This window comes from Aspergillus puulaauensis, chromosome 4 (assembly GCF_016861865.1).
Source record: "Aspergillus puulaauensis MK2 DNA, chromosome 4, nearly complete sequence".
In the NCBI taxonomy this organism is placed as follows: Eukaryota; Fungi; Ascomycota; class Eurotiomycetes; order Eurotiales; family Aspergillaceae; genus Aspergillus; species Aspergillus puulaauensis.
In genome coordinates this window covers 3,475,506-3,489,077 of record NC_054860.1, presented here as the reverse complement: position 1 = coordinate 3,489,077, position 13,572 = coordinate 3,475,506, and the positions used below count along the sequence as shown (strand labels likewise).

General features: G+C 52.0%; 6 protein-coding genes across 6 annotated transcripts; 4 read left to right on the top strand and 2 right to left on the bottom strand.

The window, feature by feature from the left end:
- Nucleotides 1–992: 992 nt before the first annotated feature.
- APUU_41338A (cytochrome P450) lies at nucleotides 993–2,977 on the top strand (the record flags this gene model as incomplete). Its single annotated transcript, XM_041704510.1, has 7 exons — nucleotides 993–1,188; nucleotides 1,250–1,493; nucleotides 1,567–1,711; nucleotides 1,772–1,887; nucleotides 1,952–2,225; nucleotides 2,280–2,600; nucleotides 2,657–2,977. 7 exons carry the CDS (start codon nucleotides 993–995, stop codon nucleotides 2,975–2,977), a joined length of 1,617 nt encoding a protein of 538 aa, XP_041557088.1.
- A 315-nt stretch (nucleotides 2,978–3,292) lies between these two features.
- On the top strand, nucleotides 3,293–4,102 carry APUU_41337A (class I SAM-dependent methyltransferase; the record flags this gene model as incomplete). Its single annotated transcript, XM_041704509.1, has 1 exon — nucleotides 3,293–4,102. The coding sequence occupies one exon, from the start codon at nucleotides 3,293–3,295 to the stop codon at nucleotides 4,100–4,102; it is 810 nt and encodes a 269-aa protein (XP_041557087.1).
- A 366-nt stretch (nucleotides 4,103–4,468) lies between these two features.
- APUU_41336S (putative Na/H antiporter) lies at nucleotides 4,469–6,447 on the bottom strand (the record flags this gene model as incomplete). The annotated part of the gene is made up of 5 exons (XM_041704508.1): nucleotides 4,469–4,954; nucleotides 5,015–5,423; nucleotides 5,473–5,555; nucleotides 5,610–6,283; nucleotides 6,330–6,447. 5 exons carry the CDS (start codon nucleotides 6,445–6,447, stop codon nucleotides 4,469–4,471), a joined length of 1,770 nt encoding a protein of 589 aa, XP_041557086.1.
- Nucleotides 6,448–6,934: 487 nt separating this feature from the next.
- Nucleotides 6,935–8,293, bottom strand: APUU_41335S (RNA-DNA hybrid ribonuclease; the record flags this gene model as incomplete). The annotated part of the gene is made up of 3 exons (XM_041704506.1): nucleotides 6,935–7,346; nucleotides 7,407–7,980; nucleotides 8,098–8,293. 3 exons carry the CDS (start codon nucleotides 8,291–8,293, stop codon nucleotides 6,935–6,937), a joined length of 1,182 nt encoding a protein of 393 aa, XP_041557085.1.
- Nucleotides 8,294–9,957: 1,664 nt separating this feature from the next.
- APUU_41334A (pentapeptide repeat-containing protein) lies at nucleotides 9,958–11,459 on the top strand (the record flags this gene model as incomplete). The annotated part of the gene is made up of 2 exons (XM_041704505.1): nucleotides 9,958–11,166; nucleotides 11,226–11,459. The coding sequence occupies 2 exons, from the start codon at nucleotides 9,958–9,960 to the stop codon at nucleotides 11,457–11,459; spliced, it is 1,443 nt and encodes a 480-aa protein (XP_041557084.1).
- Nucleotides 11,460–11,822: 363 nt separating this feature from the next.
- APUU_41333A (uncharacterized protein) lies at nucleotides 11,823–13,421 on the top strand (the record flags this gene model as incomplete). The annotated part of the gene is made up of 4 exons (XM_041704504.1): nucleotides 11,823–12,341; nucleotides 12,419–12,663; nucleotides 12,743–13,184; nucleotides 13,254–13,421. The coding sequence occupies 4 exons, from the start codon at nucleotides 11,823–11,825 to the stop codon at nucleotides 13,419–13,421; spliced, it is 1,374 nt and encodes a 457-aa protein (XP_041557083.1).
- Nucleotides 13,422–13,572: the final 151 nt, after the last annotated feature.

Genomic DNA, 13,572 nt, shown 5'->3' with positions numbered 1-13,572 from the left:
ACTCTGGTGCCCCGAGATGGATGACATTTTCTGCCCTGTATCCAACCGCTGTTCCTCTACATAATATTCAAAGAACTGAGACTATGCACCCTCTAAAATACTACTGGATTACCCCGCAGTAGTATCTCAGCCACAAGGGGATCCTGAAAGAGAAGCCAAGGGAACGGCGCACACACCCGAGAACAAGTTCAACCACTGGATCAGATCCAGGGCAATACCAACAAGCCTTCAGGACATCCAAGAGGCAACAAACAGCATTCTAAGCCAATGCGCATCTCGAGAACAGGTGTCTCATATCCGGTGGAAGCCGGTGTGACCTGCTGTGCATCCTACTGCAGATCACAGTGTCACCCGCATAATCGCACGATGCAAGAGACAACAGGGGGTGCAGCTTATTTACTCCAACCTAAGCTGACTCCGCAACGGCCCTTTCAGCAAATTGGAGATCGATTGCAGACTGCATACTTTGGTCTCGGGTTCTACTCGCCGATGTTTCGTTGATCGGACAGGCCTGCAGGTTGTTGTCGATATTTACCATATCGGGCATTTCTTGGCTCTATACTGCAGATGCCATGGTTCGCATGATCTGACGTGAAATGTTTGATTTGCCATGACTGGCTAGTGGGCTCTTGGAGAGTCAGAGCACTTCAGATCTGGGATCCTGGATACTGTTGGCAGGGATGATCCTGTCTTGCTTCTAGACAGTGAGTGGTTCTGATCCGCAGGTGACCGTGGGTAATTTGCATGCATTGTGATATGGTCCGAATCGTGCAGATATCGTATCCTTTTCAGCCACACTGCATGGGCTGGCTGGCTGATGAACACACCTGATTCATGAAGGCCTTGTCAACGAGCCTCGGTGTCCCTAAAGTGTGGAAGATTGACACGGATCCCTGTACTAAGAATTTCCCTATATAGCTGGGGACGCTCGATATTATTGCTATAAATCCTGGAACCTATTACATACCCTGTAAGCATATTTAGCTGCGACCATGTATCAAAACATGACTCTTGCGGGTGCTTCTTTTCCGAGTATAGAACTGCCGCCGACACTCCCTGACCACTCTATAACCTTTTGGCCACTTGCAGCGTTGCTTGCCCTTATGGTCTATTTTTCCTGTAATCGACCACTCGGTAATATCAGAGACAACCAAATCCCCAAAGGGCCCAGAGGCCTTCCTATTCTGGGTATGCTGTTTCTTACCCCCACATTATCATACAGCATATCCGACTGACAGGCGTAATTCAGGCTGCTTCCTATCTTTGACCAAATTCCCTGAACTTACGCTGGACAAATGGGCCCATCAATACGGCGGGCTCTATTCAGTCTGGATAGGCAGCCAACTGTTCGTCATAATATCCGACCCAAAGGTCGCCAAAGACCTGATGGTCACGAACGGCACGGTATTCTCCTCGCGAAGGGAAACCTATATTAAGGGCCAAACAGTCTTCAGCCTCCGTGGTGTTGTTTCCAATCCCTATAACGACCGGTGGTGGGTGAACCTTCGCCCTTCTACGTCTTTGAAAGGAGGGTCTCGTTGACATTGCACCTTGTTTGATATCTAGGCGCAAGCACCGCCGTCTTGCCAACAACTGGCTGACTCCGCGCGCTGTAAGAACATATGTCCCGATGATGGAGCGCAAGTCGAGAGCTCTCATCAAGGACATGCTCGATGAGAGTCAGCAGGGGTTGATACCCGTTAGCCCCCAGGTATGTCTGAGACATACGTATACCCCGAGGGTTAAGTCTGTTTTATGCTCACCCAGCCAGCCTCACGCCAGTTGCTGCGCATTCAGCGTTATGGCTGAAATCACTTTCGGGGCCCGCTTTGAAGGAACCGACCATCCGGTCGTGAAGCGTGGCGCGGAGCTTAACAAGGAGTTTGTGTGCGTGCCATTCTTGTCGATTGAACAGAAACTGCAGGGTATACGGTACTGATGGCTGATATAGGAACTGCACTGGCCCCGTATCTAACCTCGTGGACTTCATTCCCATCCTGCAATTCTTCCCCAGTGCCATGCAGAGACGCGCAAAGAAACTCCACTGCGGCCTGGTGGAAACATATGGCGGGCTGCTTACGGAGATTGAACAGAAACTGCAGCAAGGAGTGGATGTACCGAAATGTCTTGCGAGAGCTCTAGTTGAGTGTCGCGAGAAAGATGACTTGGATGATCTGGACGCAGCCATGCTGGTCTCTGCTTTCATGATCGGGGGTGTTGAGACGGTACATACATACATCTACACCATTTTTACTCTCTGCTCCTAACATCTGTCATAGACCGCCGCCATAATGCAATGGTTCTTCGCAATAATCCCAGCATACCCCGAGATCCAGAAAAAGGCCCAGGCCGAGCTCGACCACGTAGTTGGCCGTGAGCGTCTACCCAACAACGACGACGAAGAGAACCTCTCCTACTGCCGCGCCATAATCAAAGAAGTCGGACGCTTCCGCAGCCCTTTATGGCTGAGCACCCCGCATTCAACCAGCGAGGACTTTGTCTACGGCGACCAGTTCATTCCCAAGGACACAGTTGTCTTGCTGAATACATGGACAATGCAGCGAGACCCCGTGCGTCACCCAAACCCGTATGAATTCGACGTACGTATTCCACCATTTCCCTTCCATTAAGGAAATCATATAACAACTTTATACAGCCCGAACGGTACATAGACGACCCCCTCAGCTCCTCCGAGAGCGCCAAAACGCCCGACCCCATGCAGCGCGACCACTGGGTATTCGGTATCGGGCGACGAGTGTGTCCCGGGATTATGGTCGCCGAGCGCGAGCTCTTCCTTGTTATCTCGCGGATGCTCTGGGCGTTTGATATGCGTGAGATTCCGGGCGAGCCGGTTGATTTGAAGGAGTATGAGGGGTTGTCTGGGAGGTCCCCTAAGCCGTTTCGGATTCGGCTTGTGCCGAGGCATGAGGGTGTTGTTGGGGTGTTGGAGGGTGATTCTCAGTATAGATCTAGATAGAGATGGATATAACGTGGCGAGACTGATACTCCTCTTGGGGGCCTACATAGTGTCAAAAAGTTTGATATAGATTTGCCTTGCCCAATAAGCTTGTACTATTAGTAAACTCGATAGTCAATACCCCAACTATAAATAAAATCGTTATACAGATTGTCTTGTCATCGATCGCGGGGAGATCAGCGCCGATATCGGCGGTGCACATCTGCCTATATCTACGTAGCCAACTCAACACAACACAGAATCACCCAGTCAGACTTTACATCTTATCGGCCCCTAAAAACCATTCCCTACCAGTGTGAACCAAAACAAGAAAGAATGTCCGAAAAAGCAACCTACACGCACGGCCACCACGCCTCAGTCCTGCGCTCGCACGGGCAACGCACAGCCCTCAACTCCGCCAAATTCCTGCTCGCACATCTAGAACCACACATGAAGATTCTAGACATCGGCTGCGGACCCGGCACAATCACCGCAGACCTCGCAACGTACGTCCCCGAGGGCCATGTCACAGGACTAGACATGGTCGGGGACGTTCTCCCCGGGGCGCAGAAACTCGCTGCATCGCGGGGCATTACGAACATCGACTTTGTAACTGGCGATGCGAATGCCCTGGCTTTTGAGGATGGGGTCTTTGATGTTGTGTTTTGTCACCAGGTCCTGCAGCATGTTCGGGATCCTGTTGCGGTGTTGAAGGAGATGAAGCGTGTTTGTCGACAGGGCGGGATTGTGGCGGCGCGAGAGGCGGATTATGCTGCGTTCATGTGGTATCCTGAATTGGCTGGGTTGAGGAAGTGGCAGGTTCTGTATGACCAGGTTGCGAGGAAGAATGGGGGCGAGCCGAATGCGGGGCGGCATTTGCATGTGTGGGCAAGGGAGACTGGGTTCGGTGAGGTGGAGAGTACGGTGAGTTCGTGGTGTTTTGCGAAGCCCGAGGAGATCAAGTGGTGGAGTGAGACGTGGCAGGAGAGGGTCGTCAAGTCGGCGTTTGCGAAGGGGGCGGTTGAGAACGGACTGGCCAGTGTGCAGGAACTGGAGGAGATATCGGAGGTCTGGAGGCAGTGGGGGCAGGATGAGGATGCAGCTTGGTTCTCGATTCCCAGTGCTGAGATTGTGTGTCGCAAGTAGATGCCTACTATTAAACAATAGGCCTATCATCAATAACAACCGTTCTACCAGCTGATATTTGCATGGCTGTACTGCATTTTAGGCTCTGGGAGCGATTGTTCCTCCAGGAATGGTCGTTCAATAACTCGGCATTTGCACAGACATCTGTGACAAAGTCGTATCTTCGGCTCTTAGTTGTCTATCATATATCGATATATCATTCCCGGTTGAGAATGACCAGAGGAACTGTATAGCCCTGGATACACCACGTTTCCCTCATTCAAAGGATGGTTGCCGTAGACTACAGTAAAATCTATCCTATCCCTCTCCACCCGCTAACACTCCGACTGGCCCTCCTATCAGAAGTCCATAAGTTAGAAGCCACACCTAAGCGGATCTCGCCCCGCCAAAATCCTCCCCATCCGCAGTCCCCGTCCTCAAAACCAAATTCACCGGCCTCGAAGGCTCCTCTTCATCACCCAATCCAAGCCGTGCCTCAGAAGACGGAGACATCGGCCTCGCAACGCTCCGACCAATCTGGAAAGCTACAGGCTCAGGTGTACGCGAATACGGATGCGTGTGTCTCTGAAACCGTCCGCCTTTAGACACAGAGCCAGGACCAGTGCCAGGGTCAGAGCCAGAACCTGGGGTTGTCGCTGCAGTTGCAGGTTCAGGTTTAGCATCATGTCTCCTCGTCCGCCGGCTAGTGGATTCCGCACTTCCGTGCGGCGTCGCCGTGCTATGCGTGGGCAGATTAGATGCCAGCGGGACCGGCTCTAGTTCGGCTGTTGTGCTGGTGCTTATTGCGGCGGAGATGGTGCGCGGGAGGTGGTAGCCTGCTTTTGCGAAGGGGATGGAGAGGCCGTGTACCACCTATGCATAAATAGTTAGTTCTTTGAATACTGAACGGGTAGATGAGAATGGGAGACTTACAACGCTACAAATAACAAGGAACCAAACAATAACTTCAATCGCATCAGAGACCTGCTGTGCGTCTTCGCGGACTTTGCCATCGACGGTGATTTTGTGGAGATACTCGCGGCTAACAGAGAGGTAGAAGATCGCACCGACGCCAATAGGGCCGAAGAAACCGACGAAAGAAGTCTGGAAGAGATTCTCGATTTGGTCGATGTACTTGTGCATGGCGAAGATGATTGGCATGCGGCGGACGAGGAGGATTAAGATTCCTAGAAAGACGAGGCGGTAGAGTGGGATTACATTGTTGTTCAAGAAAAGCGTCCAGGGGCAGACGGCGCCGAACCACATGAAGACAGCCAGGTTGAGGAGCATGTCGATTGTAGGCTGAAGGGAGTCGTCCATTGTTTCGAGCCGGAACCAGTCGCTTTAGCAAGTTAGCTTTGGGCATGACAGGAGGAAGATATAAGACGTACTCTTGGGTAAAGACATTGCCTGCAACGAAGCAAGCGAGCAGATCGTCTGTTCCGATAAGTCCGCAAGTTCCTACAATGAAGAGCTAGGATGGTCAGCTCCATTCCCGTATTCGTCGAACATGACTCCGAATTCATACCGCGAGCGCAATGGCGAAGACGAGAAAACTCTCCCGGTCAACATAACGCTTCTCCTCCGCCCAGTGGAGCATTTCCCTAGAAATCCAACCAACAGTAACTCCGTACCCAACACTCAGCAGGATCGTATAAGCCCACGTCTCATAAAACCACACGCCCATGGCTTTCCCAGCACCCCCGCTAAACCCCTCCCCACCCATACCCGTATACTGGATCAGGTAGATCGCAAAGAAAAGAAACGGATAGCCCAGCCCATCATTGGCACCGGACTCGGCAATGATAATCCGCTGCAGCGGCTGGGGAACGTTCTTATCAGCGAACTTGCCCTTGACAATCGAGTTGGACAGCACAGGGTCTGTTGGCGTAACACAGGCGCCAACAGCAAGGGCATGCAGGAACGGGAAATTAGGCACGAGGGCCCAGATTATTAAGGCGCTGCATATCCACATGGCGACCATGCCGGGTCCAAGGAGTAGCGAGAGACTCCGCCATTCGATTTGCAGGTACCGCTTTGGCAGCTGGACGCCGGCAAGGACTAGCTGGACCCCCAGGACGAGTCTCGTAAAACAGAGCGTGATCTGGTCTAGGTTTTGCTCTGTGTCGAGCGCATAGTCGAGGGGTCGGATGAAGTTGGCAGCGTGCGGAGAGAATAATACCCCGGCAAGTAGGGATATTACTGGTCTGGTTAGTATCAGGAAAAAGGGTTGGATGGGTGTACGCACATGCTTCGGATAGGTAGAATCTCTCCTTGAACAGGTACGAGACCAAACCAAAGACGGAGATGAACCCGCCAAGCGTCGCACAAACGATGTTGAAGTTGATCAGAGATAAAGTCGGCATGCTGCGAAATGTCACCCGCAGACAAGGCCGTTTAAACAGAGTACTGAAGGCGCTTGTTAGTAAAATGGCTTCCATCGCATTATACAGGACTCACTTAAGGCGGGAGTCGGTTCGGAAAGGATTTCACTGCGTGTTATTCAACCATAGTAAGGAACCAGAGCTTTGAATACTTGAGAACCAAGCTTTGTCTCATCTGAGATCTCGCTAGCTATTGGAAGATCCAGATACAGTCGATGATATCCTGTGAGCGTGGGAGTTGAAGAAGAGAAAAGTTCGGATCGCAAAGCTTAACTGGACGAGCTTGACCGGGGATCGCCCAATCGGGGATAATAAGTCTCCGGTCCACAATGGATACGCAAACGATTGTCCACGTTGTTGGAAGTCTACGCACATCATGCTACATTCAAATGTATATTCAGGTGGTATCCCGCACACGTAATTGAATAAGAAGAAACAATCACGACCGACATCCTAGCAGCCGACTAAACTACAATTGCTCATCCTGCTTGCCATTGACATTTCCACGAGACTGACTCGATGCTCCCTGGTGCGCTCCATTCACCGCAAGACGGTCCGCCGCCTGATTCCCAGGATCCGTAGCATGTCCTTTCACCCATTCGAATAGAGTCTTGACCCGGAGCTCCGTACGCTCCTCGATCTTACCCAAGATTGCTTCCACAAGGTCCTTGTTTTCCACCGGTTTCTTGTCCGCCGTCAACCAGTCGTTGGACCTCCACTTTTGAAACCATACCGTCACACAGTTAATCGCATACTGGCTGTCAGTGACCACCGTCACGTCTCGATGTCGCGGGGCGATGTCGAGGCCGCGCAAGATGGCTGTTAACTCGGCGCGTTGATTCGTTTGACGGCTGCCTTTAAGCGGTTCGGAGACGTTTCTGCTGGGAGAGGGGACGTCAGCATGTATATTCTAAACTGTCAATGGGTTAAGGTAGACAAACCGAGAGTCGCCGGGCCCGAAGTACACCCCGACGCCGGCCGCAGCCTGTGTTTTTCCATTCTTCAGCGAACTCCCATCAGTGTAGATCCGCAGCATTCCCGGGGGTCCCTTGGGTTGTGTCTTTGTAGCGGCCTTCTGGCCATCCGTCTTGTAGACAACCTTGCCAGTCTTCGGATCGAGAAGAACATTCGGGTCAAACCCATCCTCCGCGCCAGGCGGTAAAGGACCCTCGCCAGGCCCAACTATAGCACCTTGTTGGTCTTTCGGGTTTGTGCTCGTCAATCCAGGAACTCCTGACAATGTGGTTTCTGTCGTCCCAAATTGGACCGCCTGCCCGCCGAGTTTTACGAACTCCTCCGCCTCCTCTCTCGTCGCGAACTTCTTATAGCGAGGTTTCTGAAATCCCTTGATCTGCTCCTGCGCATGGGCCCAGTTGGTGTAAACCCCGGGTCTATGGCCTCGTTGAATCGCGTAGAATCTTGTGGGTTCCGGGCCGAGCGGCGACGCGCCTCGCGACGGAAGTTTCGCACCGGTGAGAAAAGCATTCGCCTCTTCGATGGTTGGAAAGCCCTGGACTGGAAAGAGAGATGGATCCGTTAATTGCCTGGAATCTCGCAATTTCGCAATTTCGCAACTTGGCGGCGGTAAAAAAAAATGAAGAGTGCCTTTTGTGTTACAGATGAATCACTCACAAACGGCGCCTTTGAACCCCGTCACCTGGGCCAGACAGTCCTTCCACTCATAGTAAACACCTGGCTGGTAGCCAACCTTCACAGCGTAGTATTTCCCAGCAGCGCCTCTCTTCCGTTTCGTGCCTGCGGTTGAGGGCGGTGATATTGACGGTTTTGTAGCGGGACCGGAAGTCGGGGAGGGTGTGTTGTCGCTCATGACGTCGCGCGGGGATTGTGCGGGGAGGTTTTCAGTCGTCGGACACGGGAATGGATTATTTGAGACGGACGGAAGGGTCGGAGGAGCAGGCAGACGAGGCCAGAGAGTGTTTATATTTCGGCGAAGGGTGAATCGAGGGATGGCAAGGTTTGCTGGCCTGCAGCGGTGGAAGAGGGAACCCCTGGGTCCCAGCTGCGGGGGGAAGCAATGGGGACGCGTTTTGACTGGCGATGGAGGAGAACTAGGACAGAAGAGCGGACGGAGTCGGGAGAGTAAGAGGGCAAGAGGAGAGGATTGCAGGGTCGCTGGTGGAAGAGAAAAGTCGGGGTGGAGGGGTGGAGGTTCTCTGGGGGACAAAACACTCAATGGGGGGTGTGCTCGCTGTGGATGCCGATTTGCGGTCAGCAGCTCAACAACTCGAGCAGGCGCGGCCAATGCTTCGTGTCACCTGCAATCTATCGTCGCTTTGGTTTATTATGCTGCTTTGAAGGGTGAACCGGTGATTTGAGAAGGCTGGGGGTAGCCAATATATATCACTGATAGTGACCCCTCTTCTGCTCTTCCCCTCTTTCACTGCTGCGTACTCCTACGATATCATGGGCCCAGATCGTCCATTTCCCCATTTGCTCATGCGCCTTATATCCAATGGAACAGAAATGGAAGCGAGGTCAATTGCTGCGAGAGCAGTCTACGTTCGGTGTATACTGTATACAGGCGTTTGGTCCACTCCAACCCTACGATGGCCGCACGTTTTCAGCACGTATTCTCGAGGCTAGCACGATGGGGCTTCTAGCACTTGTCAAGTACGATTCCAGCTGTCAGAGATGGCTTTATTTGACGGGGCACCCATATCGCTGCTTGTATGGATAGAAGTGGTTCCGGTTGGTCTATATAAGACGACTATGAACGACCATGAGAGGAAAAAAGTTTAACTGAGTACCGAGTTAGTAGACAACATTCAAGCTCAAAATGGGAATATCCCATACTGATGATGGCTCCAGGAACGAAATGTTGCTTGTCGACCTGGGTTGCACTGCACAGAAACAACAACTGCTGTCAGGGACATTGTCCTTGCCATGCCGGTCCAGACATTGCAGCTCCCAGTAAATGGCCTAAGGTTCTGGTTCCTGGTGACACCTCACTTTGAGTTGTGAATGATGGAGTGTTGCCTGGGATAGTAGACAATTGATTCTTCTCACGACATCATCACGCATGATGGCCATTCACACCTGCTTATGTCGTCGAACACAACAATGGAATTTTTCAAAACATCCCACAAAAGAATTGACCCGAATGCCTACTCCCTGCAGACCTTCTGTTGCTGGCCAAAGTGTGCGAATTGGCGTTTGCTATCTCTGATCTTGTTTGATATAACCAGCTTGTCTACCTTACCACTTCACTTCATGCCTTTTAAGCACCACTGGAAAGAGACTGTAAGAGAAGAGTCCAGCAACCGCCTGTCAGTCTCTAACACAAGATAGATTATTGTCTTTCGCTCTCAGTTCTGCTAGAGACAAGGTCTTGGTAGAGAAACCGTGTGCTCGAGCACAGCTTCTCAGCAACGACAGACCAGCCAACCTTGAGATATACCAAGTAAGTGTTATACCTTTCTGCACCCTGTTACTAGCGATAGCTGACACTGATGACTGAGGAGTCACGCCGTCATGTCTGATATCGGAGAAGACAACATGTTTGATAAGATGTTTGCCGAAATCAATGCCAGTTTGGGCACTAGTATGGAAGACATTCTAGCACAGATAGATTGCAGCCTGAACACCGCGGATCTCTCAGAAAATGCACCTACCAATGTCACTGGTTACGCGGCTACATCTACTGTAACGAATAACTCCATGTTTAATGATGCTTCTGGACCCGACGGTGACTTCGGGATCATCCCTGGTCCTGCCGGTATGGGCGGACTCGGAGTTGCTGGACCTGGTGGTGCCGGTGCTGGTATCATTGACGCTGGAATTGGTAACACTGGCATTTCTGACACCGGCATTGCCAACTCTGGCATTCCTAACTCTGGCATTGCCAACTTTGGTATCACTAACACGGGCATTGCCAACCCTGGCATTGCAAACTCTGGTATCACTAACACGGGCATTGCAAACTCTGGTATCACTAACACGGGCATTGCCAACTCTGGCATTGCTAACGCTGGTATCACTAACGCTGGTATCACCAACGCTGGCATTGCGAACACTGGTATCACTAACACGGGCATTGCCAACTCTGGCATTGCTAACGCTGGTATCACCAACGCTGGCATCGCTGACCCTGCTCCTCACAATATCCTTGGACTTCCCGGTATCTCTGCGCCTGAGGCTACCCCTGGTGGATCGACCCTCACCGTCGGCGACAACAGCAACGAGGCAGCGTCGGAGGCCGCAAGATTGAGCTACAGAATGTGGGTTGCTATCATGCGCAACGACCTCCGCGGCGTCGCGGCTCTCCTGCACCAGGGTGCGACCCCTATGATGAACCTCAGGTACGGTGGCTATGCGCTCGACATGGCCGTTAGAATGGGCCACCGGGGGATCTTGGTACTGTTCCATCGGACCTCCAAAGGCTTTGCTGACCACGGTATCCGCACCCTCTTGACTGCCGTTGCGGAGGACAAGAAGGATATCGTTGAGGCCATGCTGAAGATGGGAATGAGGGGAAGGCTGATCAACGATGAAACGCTCAAGCTAATCTTCCATGGCTTTGCGTGCCGTCACGGCACCCCCGAGATGCTGGACTTCTTGGAGATTCACGGCACATGGTGGAGTTGGAAATCCTACGGGCGCTGGTGTATCAACTTGACTCACAAAACGGATGCTTGGGCGAATGCGGCCAAGATTAGGGATCTCCGCGCGAGGTATATGCAGGTATGCTTCGTAGTTGACTACACTGGACACGGATATGGTTCGATACTAACGAATACCAGCGTGAGGCGGATAAACAACCCCTTGTGAAAGTGAACGACATGATGGACCCGCTCCCCGAAGACCAGACTCTCAAGCCCATCGAGGAGATCGTGCGTCTTTACTGCGAGAAGTACCCGAACGTGATAATACAGGATTACTTTGAGGATGGGTACCTATCGCCACGTCACCAGAATCAGGGCCCTGCAGTCGGCGACGTTCAGACCTGGGTGGAGTACCTACACGACCAAAGTTAAGGGCGAGTGGTTTTATTGTCGTGGAGTGATTGCTCTGCGTGCCCTATCTTGTAAACTAGTTCGTCATTGACAGTGACTTCATTTGTTTGTACCCGGCTTTATTCGACAGATCCATCCTGATGACTTGATTGTCTGACAAGTCTGAATTGTTTTGACCATTGAAGGATCAGAAGTTTGCACCATTACCTGTATCTAAGAATGGACTGATCTCATTTCATCGTACCGTAGGTATACTTCCAGTGGTTGTAGTTGTCATTCCCCGCAATCTCCAACTCTGACTCACCATCGTATCAAATCCATCGTATCAAATCCATCGACCCTCAGCTCAACATCACCTTTTCAACACCACTGGTAGACTCAAACATGCACTCCCAACTAACCAGTACCGAGACAATCCATCTCGCCCAAATGGCCGCAGCCAGCAGCACCACGGAGCTGCGCGCCCGGCACCCAGAAACACAACCACATTCAGAACCAGAAGCAGCAGCACCACCACCACCACCACAGTACTCAACCGACACAGATCCAACCTGGGACACAAAAGAAGGCTGGCCCGTCGTCGCCGCCGGCTCGGCCATATTCTTCGTCTTCCTAGGCCTCATTTATTCCTACGGGATCGTGCAACTGCACCTAGCAGAGGCCCATCTCGCGAGCGTATCGACACTGTCTTTCATCGGGTCCGTCGGGGCCGCGATGTCGCCATTAACTGGCATGCTTGTTGCTCGTGTTATCCGGGTAGTCGGGTACAGATATACTGCATTCCTCGGTGGGATATTGCTCGGCCTGGGCGAGTTCACGGCGGGGTGGGCGACAAAGTCCGTTCCTGCGATGTTTGTCACGCAGGGGTTTTTGTTTGGGGTTGGGGCTGGTTTGCTTTTCTTGGTATATTGATCTTTATCATCCCCGTCCGTTCTAATTATTGGTAAAACTGAGGTTGCTAATATGTGACTATGTGACAGCCAGCAGCAACAGTCCCGTCGCTATGGTTCAAGAGACGACGCGGACTCGCAACGGGCGTTGTCTACGGCGGCGCAGGATTCGGTTCTGCGATTATCGCACTTACCCTGGAAAAGCTCATCAGCGCGACTGGACTCGAAACGGCACTGAAGATTCTAGGCGGAGCGTCGTGGGCTATCTGTCTCCCGGCTGCATACTTCCTCAAGGCACCTGCGGGGAGGGAACGTGCTGTTGCGACTATGAAATGGTACGTCTTGCTTTTTCCTCACTCGGTATTGAAAAAAACTTGTGATATAGGTTATGGTACTAATTGAAGACTGAGGTAGGTCCCTCTTCCGCAGCCTCAAATTCCTCATCATGCTGGCCATGGGTGCTATCGCGACATTTCCACTCTTCGTCCCTCCATTTTTGCTCCCGTTATATATAACCTCCATCGGTCTCTCCAGCCAAACGGCTGCCTTCATTCTCGCAGCGTGGAATCTCGCCTCCGCACTGGGCCGTATCGGGATGGGATTCGGGGCTGACACTGTCCTTGGCCCGCTGAATAGTATGTTCGTCTCGTTGACCGTAATCGGGGTCACGGCGATGGCGCTGTGGCCGTTTGCGAACTCACTAGGCCTGCTAATCTTCTTTGCGATTCTGAATGGCGTTGGGTCTGGGGGCTTCTTCAGTCTCATGCCCGTTGTTGTGGGCGCGGTGTTTGGGGATGGCGAGTTGGCAGGCGTCATGTCGGTTTTGACGACGAGTTGGACGTTTGGGTATTTCTTGGTAAGTAAAAGATTATCTGCATTCTTGTACTTTCATATTCTGTTTGACGTGTTTCTAATATTTGACTAGGGCGCGCCGATTGCTGGATATCTACTTGATGCGTATGGTGGTGCGGAAGCCGGGCTTGTGGCGTTTCGGCCTGCATTCTTCTATGCTGGGTCTTTGACGCTGGCGAGTGCGGGTTTGATCTTGGCTGTTCGGTTGATGATGAATAGGAAGATATTTACGAGGGTATAGTCTCACGCAGGACATGATCTGTTGTCCTTGTTGGAAGCTCCGTGGGGGGAGACAACGAAGGAAACGGAGACGGATGCTACGTTATGACGACTGATATGAAGAAAGAAAGACGCTACTGGTAGTTGGTATATAAAGTTTGTCTACTAGTGGT